The sequence below is a fragment of the Phyllobates terribilis genome, unplaced genomic scaffold (genome assembly GCF_046119375.1).
Source record: "Phyllobates terribilis strain yellow unplaced genomic scaffold, ASM4611937v1 Scaffold_3__8_contigs__length_932513732, whole genome shotgun sequence".
NCBI classification, from domain to species: domain Eukaryota; kingdom Metazoa; phylum Chordata; class Amphibia; order Anura; family Dendrobatidae; genus Phyllobates; species Phyllobates terribilis.
This window is the reverse complement of record NW_027362763.1, coordinates 21,936,227-21,955,201: the sequence shown is the minus strand read 5'-3', so window position 1 is coordinate 21,955,201 and position 18,975 is coordinate 21,936,227. Positions and strand designations below refer to the sequence as shown.

Sequence of the window (18,975 nt, the reverse complement as noted above, 5' to 3'; positions counted from 1 at the left end):
CTCAGGCCAGCGATGTTGACCCTCTATTTTGAGGAATGTGACCCTGGTTCCAGCAGTCATCTCTTGCAGCCGTTAAGGCAAGTGTTTCGTATCTACTGCTCGCTGGTTGAACGAGATGTGATGACTGTTCGATGGACCCCCTTCTCCGCTGCCTGTCGTACGTAACGATCTTCCCCCGGGATGCCAACTGTCGGTAATTTGCGGCTAGCAGGCCTCTTAGCATTTCTTTAGCCCTGCTCCTGGCTCGCCTCCTTCTCTCTTCCAACCAGCCTAGACCCCGCAGTCCACTCACTAGTTGTTGGTTCCTGGCTCTCCTGTCTGCAGTCCGCAAAATCCCCAGCAGTGAAGGATGTGGCCTGGGTTCGGGCCTTCGTAGTTCTGGGAAAGCGGTCAGCTCAGGACCCCAGGCTACTGCCTCCTTCGCTGTCGCACCAGCTTGGTCTGGCTGCAGTATTCTTCCGATTGCTCCCTCGGGAGTCTTGCGTGATTCTGCCATCTTGGTTGCCCTGTCACCGACTAAGCACATTACACTGTGTATATTTACACTTTTATGCATCTATTCAATATTTTTGTATGGAGATATTTGTATTCATAGCGCTCTTCTATATTTGCATATTCTTGTCCGTGACCCTATGTCCTATTCTGCTTATGATCGTTTCTCTGATAAGCCTGATACTCTTTTTATCTATATACTTCTTCCAGCGGTGTGCTCTCACTAAGCTTGCTCTGACAACGTTCGCATGGTGACACGTCTGTGTGCCTCTCTTCTCCTCTTTTGCACCATGACGCGTCTGATGTGGGCGGGCAGAGGTGACGTCAGACGCCAGTCCGTGTCTTCCTGTTTCAGATGCCGGGGAGTTGAGCGCCGACAAAAACTGTTGAGGGTAAGTAGCGATATAAAATGCCCCCCTTCACACCCCTACAGCACCCCTCTGAGGAAGTGAAACGCGCGTCAGGGGAGCTCCAGTGGCTGCCATACAGGTCTCATTTGTCTTGGTGAATTTTTCACCTTATCCTGTAGGTCTCTTTCCCACTTCCCTTGGGAATGATCTGATTGCACTGAGTGTTCTGCTGCAGACTTTTACTGCAGAGGGCTATATTACCTTTACTTTATTTCAGCAGCAGGTTTTCTCCTTCAGGATTTTATATAGGTTTTCTGCATATGCATGTATATTTAGAAGATGTGTGTTCTGGGGACATTGTTTCCATATGCAGTTGTCTCTTTTACACTTTGAGGTAGGATTTTATTCCACCGTATGCTTTTTTACAACTTTTCTGGTGTAGAGATTTCTCTTTTATACGCATTTTATAAGATAGTGATCAAATACTGCTGTGTTTTTTATGACCTACTGGTATGGCTTGCTTAAGTGTGATACTCTCCTTTTCAAAAGTTTTTCTGAATTTTCTGATATATGTTAAAAGGGTTGTCCACTACTTCTACATTGATGCCCCATCCGTAGGAAGCACGAACATTGCATGTTAACCAGCTTGTTTTTTTCAACCCCCTGTAACATACCTGGTGGCGTCCTTGCATGGTGGTCCATCTCCCACTGTGCAAGAGAGCGCACTTGATCTCCTGTCCAGAGTGTCTCTCTGGCTTCCCTCCATGCTGTCTGTTTGTGTCTGTCCCTGCTGCTTAAGGGCGGCGCCCGATCACTTCCTGCTTTTTGTACCTGCTGTGGGTCACACCCCTTGTGCGTCCTCAGCCTATTGTTGTCTGACACTTGGTATATAGCTCAGCAGCTCCCTTCTATCCCTGCCTGAGCATAAGTGTTTCTTTCAGTGTGTGCTTGCACTCTGAAGGTGCCAGGTCCCGTTCTGTGTTCTCTTGTCTGCCTATCCTGGAGGCTGTATTTCCAGGCCTGTCTGAACACGCTCCTAGCCTGTTCCTCCTGCCTTCTAGGGGCCGATTACCTAGACCTGTTCCTGTATCTTGTCTGACCTGTCTGAACACGCTCCTAGCCTGTTCCTCCTGCCTTCTAGGGGCCGGTTCCCTTGACCCGCTCCTGTATCTTGTCTGTCCTGTCTGAACACGCTCCTTGCCTGTTCATCCTGCCTCTCTGGGGGCCGTATTCCCAGACCCGCTCCTGTATCCCGCTGCAGTGTCGGTCTCCTCCGTACACTCAGTTCCAGTCTGAACTCTCTCCTATCCTTTACCTGTTTTTCCTCTATGTCCGTTCCCTTCCTTTTTCTGCAGAGTCTGAACTCGTACCTAACTCCTGCTTGTTGTCTCTGTTCTCCCGTTTGTGAGTTTGTGGTCCACTCGCTACTTCACTGCAAGTACCCTGTGGGTGTCTGGCTCTGCCTTTCCCTTCCTGTCTGTTCCGTGTGAACGGAGCCCTGTTCCCCCTACTCAGCCTAGCCTGCTCTTACTCCTCTGGCCGCTGCTCCGGCAGTCCTGTCCTGCCCTGCTTCTGCCCGCTGCTCCGGCAGTCCTGTCCTGCCCTGCTTCTGCCCGCTGCTCCGGCAGTCCTGTCCTGCCCTGCTTCTGCCCGCTGCTCCGGCAGTCCTGTCCTGCCCTGCTTCTGCCCGCTGCTCCGGCAGTCCTGTCCTGCCCTGCTTCTGCCCGCTGCTCCGGCAGTCCTGTCCTGCCCTGCTTCTGCCCGCTGCTCCGGCAGTCCTGTCCTGCCCTGCTTCTGCCCGCTGCTCCGGCAGTCCTGTCCTGCCCTGCTTCTGCCCGCTGCTCCGGCAGTCCTGTCCTGCCCTGCTTCTGCCCGCTGCTCCGGCAGTCCTGTCCTGCCCTGCTTCTGCCCGCTGCTCCGGCAGTCCTGTCCTGCCCTGCTTCTGCCCGCTGCTCCGGCAGTCCTGTCCTGCCCTGCTTCTGCCCGCTGCTCCGGCAGTCCTGTCCTGCCCTGCTTCTGCCCGCTGCTCCGGCAGTCCTGTCCTGCCCTGCTTGTGCTCGCTGCTCCGGCAGTCCTGTCCTGCCCTGCTTGTGCTCGCTGCTCCTGCAGCCCCGTCCTGTTCTGTTCTTGCCCACCGCTTCGGGCGTTCCCTCTCTGCTGTGGTTGTCTACCGCATCTGCGGTTCTGTGACCCAGTCTGTACTGGGTCTTAACCTTTCTGTGCTCCAGCCCGTCCTTTCGGCCAGTACCTCCCTGCCTGCATACTCGCCTGTATCCACCCATCTGCATACCAGCCGTGTTTGCTTATATCCACCAGTCTGTGCCAGCCTAACCTGCCTGTTCCTGAGTCCCAGTGTGTACTGGGTCCTATCCCGCCTGTGTTCCTACCTGCTAGTGCCTCCCTGTCTGCACTCTAGCTGCGCTTGCCTTTACCCGCCTGCCTGCACACCAGTCGTGCCTGCCTATACCCTCCAGTCTGTGTGCCAGCCTACCAGCCTGTTCCTGTATTCCCCTGTGTGGGTCAACAGCCGTGTCCGGGGTCTGTCCTGGAGTAGCACCTGGTCCCTCTGCTCGTTTCCTCCTTGGTGCACTGGCGTCGTATGCCGTCGTGCGACCCTGGTCGGATCGGGTGAATACTTAGTCACGCCCCTCCAGGCATTCACTCTCCGGCACGGTCCAGTGGAATCACTACTATCACACGCACACGCCGCTCAGCCCGGGCGTGTGCATAACAGCATGCTCAGGCCATGGTTCCCGTTGAGCCCCACGGCCTTCGCCCTCTGAGAAGTTTTCCAGCGAATATATGCATTAAAATAAATAAATAAATTTTTTTTTTCTCTTAGCTGAGTTCCAGGCGAAATTACGCACCGTCCAGATGGATCTATCAGCTCTCGTTCCTGCGGATCCGCCACGTTACTATGGGGATCCAAGACAGTGTCGTGCATTTGTGGAGCAATGCATGCTACACTTTAAGGCCTACCCTCTCTACTTTCCTTCCGATTGGGCTAAAGTGGCCTTTATGATGTCTTACCTGGCGGGTGATGCCTTGGAATGGATCAACCCACTATATGAAACACAGGATCCGATCCTCCGGGACCTAATGGCCTTCCTGGTGGCCTTTCTAATGGTCTTCGATGATCCTAACCCGGAGGCTCCTGCTGAAGCTTCACCTCCCAATATCCCGGAGCAGCCCCGATGGGTAATGTGTGTGGGTAGCGCAATAGTCCTCCAGCCCAATGAGACTACTGCCCACCCAGAATCCTCACAGGGTGACTACGCTTTCCGGAATACTTCTCTCAACCTCAAGAGGCAGTCCAGACGTGCTAGACGCAGAGGCAAGCCGTCACGCCAGGGTCTGTCCTCCCTGAGACCTCCTGACCCCAACCTTGAAGTCCCTACTGAAGCTTCATCTCCCTGTATCCCGGAGAAACCCCAATGGGTAATGTGCGTGGGTAGTGCACCAGTTCTCCTGCCCGAAGAGACTTCTGCCCATCCAGACTCCACACAGGAGAACTTCCTGCACCCGGCATCAGATGCTTCTCTCTCTTTAACCGGTGTGCATGTCCAAGGATGCTCCAAAGCTGTGGTTACCTCTGAGTCTGTGCACCTCTACTACCTGGCGGAGGATCCCCTGTTGCCTCCTGAATCCTCCGGGATACCACTCGATGACAAATGGAGAGAGACTTCTCTACACCCGGTACTCAATACTTTGTCCGCTTCGTCCTGTGAGCCTGACAATGGGTACCCCAAAGTGGTAGTTACCCCCGAGTCTCTACACCCCTCCGACCAGGCGGAGGATCTCCAGTTGTCTCCTGAACCCTTCGGGGTGCTACCTGGTAGCGAAAGGACAGAGACTCTCCTATACTCTGTACCTGATACCTCGCTCGCTTCGTCCAGTGAGTCCAACCTAGTGTACTCCGAAGCAGAGGTTACTCCCGAGTCTCTACACCCCTCCGACCAGGCGGAGGACCTCCAGTTGTGTTCAGAACCCTTTGGGGTGCCACCTGGTGGTGAAAGGACAGAGACTCTCCTATACTCTGTACCTGATACCTCGCTCGCTTCGTCCAGTGAGTCCAACCTAGTGTACTCCGAAGCAGAGGTTACTCCCGAGTCTCTACACCCCTCCGACCAGGCGGAGGACCTCCAGTTGTGTTCAGAACCCTTCGGGGTGCCACCTGGTGGTGAATGGACAGAGACTTTCCTATACTCGGTACCCGATACCTCGCCTGCTTCCTCCAGTGAGTCCGACCTAGTGTACTCTGAAGCAGTTGTTTTCTCTGAGCCTCTGCACTCTTCTGACCCGGCGGAGGACCTCCAGTTGTTTCCTGAATCCTCCGGGGTACCACCAGATAACAAAGAGACAGTGACTTTTCCTCATTATGTACCTGATAACCCGTCTATTTTTTCCTGTGAGCTTGACAAGATGTACCTCGAAGCAGAGATTACCCTCAAGTCTCTGTCCCCCTCCAACCCAGTGAACGACTGGTCCTCGAATTCCCTGCGGAAGATTCTGGCAGGCCTGAAGAAGAGGGGGCGTAAGGGGGGAGGTACTGTAACATACCTGGTGGCGTCCTTGCATGGTGGTCCATCTCCCACTGTGCAAGAGAGCGCACTTGATCTCCTGTCCAGAGTGTCTCTCTGGCTTCCCTCCATGCTGTCTGTTTGTGTCTGTCTCTGCTGCTTAAGGGCGGCGCCCGATCACTTCCTGCTTTTTGTACCTGCTGTGGGTCACACCCCTTGTGCGTCCTCAGCCTATTGTTGTCTGACACTTGGTATATAGCTCAGCAGCTCCCTTCTATCCCTGCCTGAGCATAAGTGTTTCTTTCAGTGTGTGCTTGCACTCTGAAGGTGCCAGGTCCCGTTCTGTGTTCTCTTGTCTGCCTATCCTGGAGGCTGTATTTCCAGGCCTGTCTGAACACGCTCCTAGCCTGTTCCTCCTGCCTTCTAGGGGCCGATTACCTAGACCTGTTCCTGTATCTTGTCTGACCTGTCTGAACACGCTCCTAGCCTGTTCCTCCTGCCTTCTAGGGGCCGGTTCCCTTGACCCGCTCCTGTATCTTGTCTGTCCTGTCTGAACACGCTCCTTGCCTGTTCATCCTGCCTCTCTGGGGGCCGTATTCCCAGACCCGCTCCTGTATCCCGCTGCAGTGTCGGTCTCCTCCGTACACTCAGTTCCAGTCTGAACTCTCTCCTATCCTTTACCTGTTTTTCCTCTATGTCCGTTACCTTCCTTTTTCTGCAGAGTCTGAACTCGTACCTAACTCCTGCTTGTTGTCTCTGTTCTCCCGTTTGTGAGTTTGTGGTCCACTCGCTACTTCACTGCAAGTACCCTGTGGGTGTCTGGCTCTGCCTTTCCCTTCCTGTCTGTTCCGTGTGAACGGAGCCCTGTTCCCCCTACTCAGCCTAGCCTGCTCTTACTCCTCTGGCCGCTGCTCCGGCAGTCCTGTCCTGCCCTGCTTCTGCCCGCTGCTCCGGCAGTCCTGTCCTGCCCTGCTTCTGCCCGCTGCTCCGGCAGTCCTGTCCTGCCCTGCTTCTACCCGCTGCTCCGGCAGTCCTGTCCTGCCCTGCTTCTGCCCGCTGCTCCGGCAGTCCTGTCCTGCCCTGCTTCTGCCCGCTGCTCCGGCAGTCCTGTCCTGCCCTGCTTCTGCCCGCTGCTCCGGCAGTCCTGTCCTGCCCTGCTTCTGCCCGCTGCTCCGGCAGTCCTGTCCTGCCCTGCTTCTGCCCGCTGCTCCGGCAGTCCTGTCCTGCCCTGCTTCTGCCCGCTGCTCCGGCAGTCCTGTCCTGCCCTGCTTCTGCCCGCTGCTCCGGCAGTCCTGTCCTGCCCTGCTTCTGCCCGCTGCTCCGGCAGTCCTGTCCTGCCCTGCTTCTGCCCGCTGCTCCGGCAGTCCTGTCCTGCCCTGCTTGTGCTCGCTGCTCCGGCAGTCCTGTCCTGCCCTGCTTGTGCTCGCTGCTCCTGCAGCCCCGTCCTGCTCTGTTCTTGCCCACCGCTTCGGGCGTTCCCTCTCTGCTGTGGTTGTCTACCGCATCTGCGGTTCTGTGACCCAGTCTGTACTGGGTCTTAACCTTTCTGTGCTCCAGCCCGTCCTTTCGGCCAGTACCTCCCTGCCTGCATACTCGCCTGTATCCACCCATCTGCATACCAGCCGTGTTTGCTTATATCCACCAGTCTGTGCCAGCCTAACCTGCCTGTTCCTGAGTCCCAGTGTGTACTGGGTCCTATCCCGCCTGTGTTCCTACCTGCTAGTGCCTCCCTGTCTGCACTCTAGCTGCGCTTGCCTTTATCCGCCTGCCTGCACACCAGTCGTGCCTGCCTATACCCTCCAGTCTGTGTGCCAGCCTACCAGCCTGTTCCTGTATTCCCCTGTGTGGGTCAACAGCCGTGTCCGGGGTCTGTCCTGGAGTAGCACCTGGTCCCTCTGCTCGGTTCCTCCTTGGTGCACTGGCGTCGTATGCCGTCGTGCGACCCTGGTCGGATCGGGTGAATACTTAGTCACGCCCCTCCAGGCATTCACTCTCCGGCACGGTCCAGTGGAATCACTACTATCACACGCACACGCCGCTCAGCCCGGGCGTGTGCATAACACCCCCTTCCTATAATAAATGGGGAATGTCTAGAGATGTCTTCCTGATATCTTGGCTGATTGCTTTAGACTTTCCCATGATGCTACACATAGAAGCAGTGTGTTTCAGGTGTGCATTAAAATACATCCACAGGTGTGTCACTGATTAACTCCGATGTTTGAAAAAAAAAAACAAACCAGCAGCTTCCAAACACCCGACCTCATCATATGGGCCGTCCAGAATTGTATAAAGGCAGAGTAATCGTAGTGTATGGAAACTCCTGACTCTGCAGTAAGTAATAAAAATGCCTTAAACCTTCTCTCTCTCTCATTATTCTGGCATTGGGCTAATATTAAACATTATGGTAAAATCCTAATTGTCCTAAAACCGGAAAGGTTTATTATGATTTCATGTCAGATATTGAGAAAAACCTGCAGATGTGTCTTTATATATAGTGGATGGAAACTTCTGGTTTCAACTATATGGTGTCTGGTGTCAAGCTGCATCGGACCCCTTGACTGAGGGACCCCATAGTGGCTCCGTGATCTGCAGCTGTGGGTGGTACGCCCCTGCCTCCAAGGGTCCAACTCTGGGCCCCGGTGCAGCTGCATCGGCGATATTGTCGGCCCTCATTTGTAAGACACCGACTGCGAATTAGACCCTACTTCATGCTTCCGTACATGTCCGACCTAGTGGATATTGTTAGGCTCCAGTAGCCATCGCAGCCCTTTGGCACCTGACGATCATGGTGTTGGGATGAGTTGTCTCTGCCCCTTTCCTCTCTCACCATCTGGCAGAGCTGCATCTCTGGATCTAAACTGCAAGGACCTGAGCGACCTCAGTAGTTTCTGTAGTCAGTTATGTGTTTCTATAAAATATTTCCATTCGTTTTAGTTAAAACCTTTTGATATCTAAAACTACCTGCTTCATGCCCTGTGAGGCAGTGAGGGGAATTATATGTGAGGGACGGTACGTATCCCCCAGGATGCACATAGAAGCATATTGAACCCCCTGGAGTGCATTACAATCACAGACATAGCTGTGGTTGCAGTGCAGAATAAAAGTAAGTTTGGACTTGGTCAAGCTATTTGACCAAGCCAGATTTAGTAAAACCCGGCATAAGCTTTTATTCTTGGAGTGGACTACAGGATGGCAGTGGGGCGGTCCACTCCCTCCAGCTCGGGTCTTGCATGTGGCTCATGTCCACAGTTCTCATTTCAAAACCTTCAGCAAAGGTTTGGATGTGTCAGTTTGATGTTTGCAGGCTTCAGAGCAGGAGGCCCTGCAATACAGGTCTGTGTGACCTGAACACCGAGCCCAAGAAGGCAAAACTCTGACACACCTCAGAGTGTTAGGGGGGTGCCGTCGCCCACGGCAGCAGGTCTGGAAACGGACTGTACTTTGATGGCCCGGCTGCGATCCGGAGGATGCCAATTATCATTACTTTGGGAGTTTCTGGAGAATAAAGACATTTGATTTTAACTTTTCCTGGGTCACTGCCTCATTACCGCTCAGTGTGAACAGCGCTGCACTGCAGCCCCTAAATTCAATTTAAAGCAAAACCCAGCAATCACTTTCCTGAATCCCTCCCCTGACCGGAGCGCTCAACTGGCAGAATCCAACTCCACCGCAAGTAACAAAGTAATCTCTCCCCCTAACTCCTCCATGTAATTCATATGGACAAGGGTAAGGTGTCCCTCCCATACAGTCCTGATATATATATCATACAGTCCAGATATAAGTATCATATAGTCCTGACCTTCCGGGCCCTCAGGAAGATCTGTACATCTAATTTTCACTCATGTACATTGATCTTCCAAATCAGTCACTTTGTTGGTCTACACAAAACTAAATTCCTTTTGCTGAGAAGAAACTTGGTTTTCTACATAAGAGATTCCTCATCAACATCGACCCCCTTCATCCTCTTCCCTATTGAAATAGATCTTACTGATAGAGCCCCAGTGATGAACCTGGTGAAGACTTTTTGGCAAGCGGCACCCATTGTTAGTATAGCTGATGTCTTTCAGAGGGATTCCAGTTATTCTCTGAGAAGTTACCAGGTCTTGTTCCCGATTCTATCTTGGCTCCTATATCTAAGTTGGACTCCATAGAAGAGTCTCCTGTATCACTGTCTGCCTGTGTATTTCTATGTCACCCCTCACTGCTGACAGTGCGGCCTAGACAGCACCACCACCAAACCACTGGAGGCAACTTTCGGTTGACTATTGATCTCCAACTGCGAGGGTCCTTAGACCTCCCAAACAGCAAAGAGTAAATCAGGTAGTGAGTGCCACATGAGCTCTCCTGTTGAGATGGATGGGCGGCTACCTGGTGAGGCGACACATAAAATGTCCTGCTCTTATGTTTCCCTCCGTGTAATATTCATCTCCTTCTACAGGATTGCACATTAGTGAAGAAGACATCAGGTGACTGTGTGACTCCCATCATCCATCACCACGTATCCAGAAGAAGGAGCAGGAATGAGAGGCCCATCACAGAAGCCCCGCACTCCCCAATGCCTGAGAAGAAGATCCTAGATCTCACCAACAAGATCACAGAGCTGCTGACTGGAGAGGTGAATGCTGGGAAATACACTGGAGCATTCTGGGTGATGTTGGTATACAGTTAGGTCCAGAATTATTTGGACAGTGACACAAGTTTTGACATTTACAAGACAGTTATATAATCAACTAGCTATTGAGCCCTTTCTACGGGTGGCGAGCATTTTTGTTGGTATATGGTCTCCCATGCTGCCCACATCCTGGTCTTTGTGCTGCCCCCATCTTGGTATTTGTGCTCCCCAATCCTGTTCCCCCATCCTGTTATGTGCTGCCCTCATCTCTATCCTGTTATGCATGGCACCCCTCATCCCTCATCCCTATCCTGGTATGCATGGTACCCCATCCCTCATCCCTGTCCTGGTATGCATGGCACCCCTCACCCCCCAATCCTGGATCCTCGTATGCATGGTCCCCCCATCCCCAATCCTGGTATGCATGGCACCCCCCATCCCCAATCCTGGTATGCATGGCACCCTATCTCTCATCCTGGTATACATGACACCCATCATCCCTATCCTGGTATGCATGGCACCCCATCTCTCATCCTGCTATACATGGCACCCATCATCCCAATCCTGGTATGCATGGCACCCCATCTCTCATCCTGCTATACATGGCACCCATCATCCCAATCCTGGTATGCATGGCACCCCATCTCTCATCCTGGTATACATGGCACCCATCATCCCAATCCTGGTATGCATGGCACCCCATCTCTCATCCTGGTATGCATGGCCCCCTCATCCCAAATTTGATATATATGGCCTCCCTCATCCCAATCCTGGTATGTATGGCATCCCTCATTCCCCAATTCTGGTAAGCATGGCACTCCCCATCCCCTAATCCTGGTATGTGTGGTACCCAATCCCTCATTCTGGTATGCATGGCTTTCTCATCCCCAATCCTGGTATGTATGGCCATCTCATCCCTATCCTGGTATGCATGGCACTCCTCATCCCTATCCTGGTATGCATGGTACCCCTAATCCCTGTTCTGGCATGCATGGTACCCCTCATCCTGGTATGCATGGCATTCCATCCCTCATCCTGGTATGCATGGTACCCCACATCCCTATTCTGGTATGTATGGTACAACTCATCCTGGTATGTATGGCATCCCTCATCCCCCAATCCTGGTATGTATGGCCTCCTCATCCCCCAATCCTGGTATGCATGGCTTTCTCATCTGCAATCCTGGTATGTATGGCACCACATATTCCTATTCTGGTATGCATGGTGCCCCTAATCCCTATTCTGGTATGCCTGGTACCCCATCCCTCATCCTGGTGTGCATGGTACCTCGCATTCCTATTCTGGTATGCATGGCACTCCTCATCCCTATCCTGGTATGAATGGCACTCCTCATCCCCCAATCCTGGTATGCATGGCACCACATATTCCTATTCTGGTATGAATGGTACCCCTCATCCCTATTCTGGTATGCATGGTACCCCATCCTTCATCCTGGTATGCATGGTAATTCGCATTCCTATTCTGGTATGCATGGTACCCCTCATCCCTATTCTGGTATGCATGGCACTTCTCATCCCTATCCTGGTATGCATGGTACCCCTCATCCTCAATGCTGGCATGCATGGCACCCCTCATCCCCCAACCCCGGTATGTATGGCACCCCTCACTCCACAATCCTGGTATGCATGGTCCCCTCACCCCCAATCCTGGTATGCATGGTCCCTTCACCCCCTAATCCTGGTATGCATGGCCCCCCTCATCCCCCAGTCCTGGTATGTATGGCACCCCTCACCCCCCAATCCTGGTATGCATGGTCCCCTCACCCCCCAATCCTAGTATGCATGGTAACCCTCACCCATCAATCCTGGTATGGATGGTACCCCTCATCCCCCAATCCTGGTATGTGTGGCCCCCTCACCCCCCAATCCTGGTATGTATGGCACCCCTCATCCCTTTCACGCTGCACACATACAAAAAAAACCTAAAACACTTATACTCACCTTTCTTCATTGTGCTCCAGCGCTACTGTGTCTTGTTCTGCCGGGGGAGGAGTGTGGCGCCGGAGTACGCGCATGCTCATACCGTGCTGTCCGGCGCCATCTTGCTGAAGACGCACTGCAAATGTGTCTTCAGTAAAATGGCGCCGGATAGCGTTATGCGCATGCGCCAATTCCAACGCCTTCACTTCTGCCCCGGTCTCCGGCGAAGAGAGGCGCCGCGGCAACGCTCCTTCCGGTCAGGTAAGTATGTAAGTATGGCGCCAGAGATCGCGGTATACGTTCAGTGTCTACGCATACCGCGATCCCCGGCGCCATACGCACTCCTCTTACCTGTAACGGCTCGATGCGTTCTTCTGTCTGGAGCCTGAGTGCGTGTCGTGCTTGCACAGTCTATAGAGGCTTCAGACAGAGGGACGCTTGTTCCAGGGCTGTGGAAATTGAGTCGGAGGCGTGGAGTCGGAGTTAGTTTTGGTTGGAGTCGGAGTCGGTAGAAATGTACCGACTCCGACTCCAGCTTTAAAAAAAATGTATTAATATTTCATAATTGAACTTTTAGATGAATTTTATAAATGTTACTCAAATATATATGTTCTATCAAACTATGACCAACAGTGATAAGCAGTTCTGCTGGAGATAGACATTTCTTACTTCTTGTGTGTCACTGTTCTCCAGTGCCCTTATCTAATCTTATACTTGGTTAACCTCATGCTGCCCCAACCCCCCTACTTACAATGTATGAAACTGAAAGTGAAAATGTGTTGCAAATTCTTAGTAGTAAAACTCCTCCTCTAGACTAATGTTTACTAGGTGTGCGTCTTCCAAGCATCTCACAGCTGCTACTCAGAAGAGGAAGACTGTAAGAAGTATTATCCTTTCAACAAACTTTGCATCAGTTAACTGTGAGTACATGAGGAATAAAAGTATTACTGACCACTATATCAGTTGTACGACCTGGCAATAATTTTGTACAATTGTTTTTAGGAAAAACAATTGTCATTTGGATTGTGAATGCAGAATTAAAAACCTGAGAATGTCAAAGAAGCATCACATTAAATCAGCTGTATTTGAACATTTCACCATCACTCAAGATAGAAAATATTATGTCTGTCAGTGTATGACAAATGATCCAGACGAAAACAAATGCTGTGAAGCCAAGATCAGTGCATATTCAGGCAAAGATAAAAATGCTCCTACCGGAGCTTCTAATCTAAATAGACATTTACAGCGCTTTCATCCAGAAGTACTGAAAGCAGTGGATGAGAAAGACTGCATCCAAACCAATGAACCAGTGCCCAGCTCTTCCAGCCAAACAAAGGAGCAGAGAACTTTGCAGCCATCAGTTGTAAGATATTTTGTCAGTGACAAAGTTACTGTGACAATGACAGTAGATACATTTAAAAAACAGATCATAGAGCTTGTTGTAAAGGATAGTGTGCCTATTTCATTATTTTCACGACCAGCTTTTATGTGTCTGAATGGGGAAATGGCCCGCAAGCTTGGTGTTTCTCTGGAGAGAGAGAGTATTAGAAAATTAGTAATCGAAGAAGCTTTTAAACAAAAGGAAGAACTTAAAAAAACTCTCAAGGGATGCTTTCTGTTTCTTAAAATGGATTTCTGCACACGTCACAGAGTGAACTATTTTGCCATCAATGTCCGATTTGTTTGTGACAAAAATGAAATAGTTACCATGACATTGGCAGTAAAAGACACCAAAGCTCATCACACCAGTGAGTTTCTGCAGGTCTTGGTGGAAAAGGTTCTGCAAGACTATGAACTTTAAAAAGAGCAAGTTCTTTCTGTCGTAACTGACAATGCTTCAAATATGATAAGTACTATTAAGCTAATGAATGAGAGTAATGATGGTGACCAGCAGCTAGAAGAACATTCTGGGTCCACAGACACAGAAATGTGTGAAATGGAGGAACACAGTATTGTAACTGAGGAGCAAACTGAAGTTGCTTCAGATGAACAGCAACATGATAGTTTAGATGATCTTGTTGAAACGGTGTCAATCCGTTCTTTCATTCATCACATGCCCTGTGTTGTGCATACGCTACAGCTGGCTATAAGAGACAGTCTGCAAGAAGGACATGCTGCTGCACTGATTGGCAAGGGGAGAAAATTGGCTACTGTTGCCAGAACCCCTAAAGTTGACTCAATTTTGAAGAGACGTGCTGGAAAAGGGGCAACTATTCATCAAGCCACACGCTGGGGCAGTACTTACTTAATGATTCAGCGCTTGGTTGAACTGAAAACCTTTCTTGTAGACATGGCTAACCCTCAACTGACGCGAAATGAAAGTCAGTGGAATCAGGTGACTGAGCTGGAAAAACTGCTAGAGCCCCCATTTACAGTGACTAAAAAATGACAAGCAGAGGACTTAACTCCAGGTATTAAAGGAGTGGAAGAACCTGATGTTTCGCCTGTCCCAAAGAGGAGGGTTAATTGCAAGTGGCACTGCTACATCCATGAAACGGGGAGAGGAGCTACTATTACAGAATAGCTTTCTTTTGGCAGCCGTTTATGTAGACCCAATGCTTCGGATTCTTCTAGATGATCAACAGCTAACTAAAGGAAAAGAAGCTCCGTGTGAAATAGCAGTAAGGATGAAAGGGTTGCAGAACAGTCAGGAGGAACAAGAAGAATTTGGTCGTCCTGCCACATCTTCACCCTCATCATCAACTGATGAAGAATTTAATTTCGAAAAATATTTGGATCACAAGGACCGTGCAAAGCGTTCCCGCATAGAAGAGTCATCCCCATCAAAGAACACAGCCAGTACATTTCAGCTGAATTTTTCATGTGCACTAAAAGAAATTGAGAAATTTGACCGTTCATCAAAAATAACAGTGCAACAAGCGATTCCTCTGTATCCTGACATTGTCAGAGATGGTGCCCGAGTGGTTACTGCTTTGCCACCAACCCAAGTTAGTGTAGAGAGGTTGTTCTCTGCTCTCAAAATAATTAGATCAGATTTGATTGCATCCATGAAGGAGGATCTGACAGAGGCAATACTTTTTCTGAGGACAAATTTATAGATTTCTTCTTATTAACTGCATAACAGTGTTTATTGCATATTTACTTACAAGAGTTTATAAAAGTTTATAAAAGTTATTTGCTATATTCTAATTGTATTCTAATAAATATAGTTTTTGCTCTAAGTGGTCTGATTACTTATATGATGGTGAGAAACTGAATAAGCATGATGTTAATATTTTACAACAGTAAATTTATTGTTACAAATTGGCCATTTATGAAGGAGTCGGAGCCGGAGTCGGAACCTGATAAAATCCAGGAGTCGGAGTCGCAACTGTGGCTTACCGACTCCACAGCCCTGGCTTGTACGATCATAGTATAGATCTGGGCTTACAGTGCCCACTCTCGGATTTAATTTGAGAGGACTCCCATCGCAATTGGAGGAAGGGTTTAGGATTACAGCTCTTTAATATGTAGTTCCCTCTTTTTCAAGGAACCAAAAGTAATTGGACAAATATCTCAGAAACTTTGTAAGGCATTGCATGGGCTTTTCTCTCGTTAATCCATCTTCAATTAAGCAGATAAAAGGTCTCAGCTGATTCCTAGTATGTATGTGAGACTTCATGATGGCAAATAAAGAGGTTTAATCCCAGGGTGAAAACCATAGACTTTGACATAATCATCTAAAGAAGCCGCCTAGTTCTGGAAAAGCATTCTTTCGGCAGAGAAAACGAGAAGATCAGACTGTACCAGAATGATGTGAATAAGAAAGTCTGGAGAAGGCTGCAGCGGCTCCTGATCCTCTGCACAGCACATCCTCTGTAACACATGGTGGAGGCGGTGTGATGGCGCGGGCATGCATGGATTCCAATGGCTGCAGGTAACTAGTGGTTATTGATGATGTGACTGAAGACAGAAACAACTTCATGAATCCTGTGTGTACAGGGCGATACTTTCTGCTCAGATCCAACCAATTGCAGCAACGTTAATTGGACGATGTTTCACAGAATAGCTGGACAATGACCCAAAAGATCCAGAGAAAGCAAAAACGTGCAATGGCCGAGTCATCACCAGATCTCAGCCCCATTGAGCCGCATTTCACAGCCTAAAGACAAAACTAAAAGCAAAAAGAGCCGCTGTGACTGGAAGAAACGGCAACAGGTGGACCCCGCAGAACCTCACTGTTGCCGCCTCTTGTGATGAATCCACACCCCGCAATTACGTCAGACGGAGCACGTGGTACAGACCTGCCCTCTGCACCTAGGTGGCATTCCGCACCCTCCTGAGGGACGCATAAGGTCAGGTTGGTACGTTATGCACAGACACCCCCTGTCCACACGGGACAGGAAGGCACCAGGGAGTGGGTAGAGGTGGCCCACTCAGTCACTGACGTGGCACCACACTCGCCCCCAGCCCTGACATGTTGAGAGGCTTCGCTCACTAGCTCCAGTGAAGCAGAGCCTAGTTGGCCTGGGAGAGCTGCCACCAGTTTCTGTTTGATATAACGGACTACATCGGGCTAGAAACCAGCCCGGTAGCGTGATCGTTGAACCGAACAACAGGTGTAAGGCTCGTGGATCAAAATGAAAGAACAGCTCAAGATTAAATTATATATTTAATCACCATAAGGGCACACTAAAAAATACACTATATACATAAGGGCTATACATATACAGTGGTTAGAGTTTCAAGCACAAAAGCATGGGTACAAAAGGTATAAATCAGTTCTTACAAGTCAGTTACTGGTTTAGATGGATGATCTGGCTTTCGGGGGAAGGGCTGCCACATGGGAGGTTTGTGGGCCTTCACTTAGTTGATGGACTTGTCCCACACGTCTTGATGGCACGACCTCCCCAGGAACAAAGACAATGGGCTCAGGGCTGCTGAAACTGGTAAACTCTCTGGAACCTGCCCACTCCTGCCCCCAAGCGGGCTCAACTCTCCTCCCCCTGGCCTTTCTCAGCTACAACTCTAAAAACTAAAACTGCTACACGTCCTTACTGGATTGTCTTAGGGAGCTGGTTCTGATGTAATTGGATCCAGCTGGGCCCCTGCTATGCATGGAGACCAAACACAGTGGCCCTAGGGGCTTCTGAAAGGCTGTGCTGCATATCTCCCTATCCTTTCTAGCTGGGTGGTGGAGAAAGGGCTGGTGAAATTCTCCCTTCCAGTTTCCAAAAATCTGGTTTGTTTATCACTGGTGTGTATAATTTTCCCATAACTACTGTTGAATTATGTTTCTTGAACAATAGAAGCACATGGGGTGGGGGATGGGACATCCTGTGTAGCTGGCAGCTGCTGTGGGAGATCTCACTCCTAGCTACTCAACCCCCTCCTTTGCAAGCTGCAGTGTATTCAAAAGAGTGGGATTACACTGTGTATGGAAATCTCTGTAATCACCATCACGTAGTACACAGTAATTGACAGGGGATTGTCTTGAATATTCTTCATAGTGACAATACAGCATAAAATCTTAATTATGCCAGACATACTTTCTGATGGCAAGAGCTGCATACCTTTATTTTCATGTTGACTCTTTAATCTGTGTTCTTCTTTAGTTGATTAACGCAGACTATTATTTGTATAACCCTGAATGTTATCTGCTCTTTGATTCTGAAACAATGATGTGTATTTACAAGAGCCCATGTGATGCCCACTATGTAAATAGATTAGCTAGAACAATGAATGTTTGCTAGATATGTTAAATACCATTGTAGGGTGTTTGCCAGTCAATCTTGGGGGATGAACTGTGGATACTCGAGCCCTGCACTTTACCTCTTACCTGTGCCTGATGACCTCACACAGATGTAAATATAAACAGGGATGTTTTTAGTGCTTATGTACAGCACCATGGAATCAATGGCGATATATAAATAAAGAATAATAGTGCTGGAGACAGAATCAGTCTTGGGACAGAGATTCAGAAAGACGTTACAAGGAGAATGAGAAACATCCTTCAGGAAAGTAGAGGGATTGCATGGCATCCAAAGAGACACAGATTTGTATTCTAGCCTAAGGGTAACTGCCCTGACTGGAAAGATTGGAATCTGCTCCATTAACCATCAGAGAGACATGGATACTTTTGGGGAGTCCTGGAAAGGACGAAGAAGTCACCTGGCCCCATGGATATGTTGTTTTGGGGTTGCCCGGAGGGGCCCACCTGGCTCCATGGGAACTCTCGAAGAGGCCAAGGTGGGACCCTTGAATCCCCTGGTCTTGTAACTTGATGGACTGCTAGCTTCCTAAGCTTGCCGTAACCTCCTCTCTGTGGGGGCCCGCCAGGAGCTGGGGGGGGGACTGGTTGAGGTAGTTGGCCCTGGAAGTCTCCAAAGTTGCAGCTGTTCTATCCCAGGTGGGTGGAGAAGGAAGGATGAGACTGTGTAATTTTGTACCATCTTGGGTATTTGCTGTGACTGTTCTGTGTGTTTATGGAACCACAAAGCAGACAATAAAGTATTGCCACACTGTTTTACCCTCGTCCTGTGTTGTGTGAGTAGCGTTACGCTCACGAAATACACTGGGTCTTCACATTTTGTTGGCAACAGTGGGATACTACTCAGCCCAGCAGAGTTGGGGAGCTGCAGGGGACTGGTGGTGCTAGCACACACCGTCCACAGAGCTCTACAACCAGGGAGACATGTAGACAGACCCAGCAGTCAATAGGTGAGGCATACACAGCGGGTTTCGGATACTGCCATGTCCAACCCCATCAGCCCGGCCTTGGGAGGAGGACCGGAGAAGATATACAGCAACAAGGAACGGCAGCTACAGGAGCTGTGCCAGCTTTAACGGATTGAATACCAGGCCACCGACGCTCATCGGATTTAATTCAGGAACCACAGGATGCAGATGACGGCATGTGTGGACACAATGGATACCTGTCTGTTTTCGTGAATTACGTTTGGAGTTTATTTGCAAGGAAGAAGTGGAATATGCTCTTAGCAAACTGAATGATGCAGAGTTTTGTTCTAATTAAGATGAGACCTCTTACATTCGTGTCTGTGCTTAAAGACATGCTGATGGACTGTCTCCAATAAGTGGAGAAGGATGATTGGTATCCTATT

The 18,975-nt window shown here is 49.9% G+C and overlaps 1 protein-coding gene across 4 annotated transcripts in view; it reads left to right on the top strand.

Annotated features, from left to right (window-relative positions):
- Positions 1–18,975, top strand: part of LOC141258718 (uncharacterized) — an 83,282-nt gene that overhangs the window by 49,991 nt on the left and 14,316 nt on the right. For all 4 annotated transcript variants that reach the window (XM_073673752.1, XM_073673751.1, XM_073673749.1 and 1 more), the window contains exon 3: positions 9,801–9,977. In XM_073673752.1, coding sequence (XP_073529853.1) covers positions 9,801–9,977 — 177 coding nt within the window. The remainder of the gene's footprint in view (positions 1–9,800; positions 9,978–18,975) is intronic.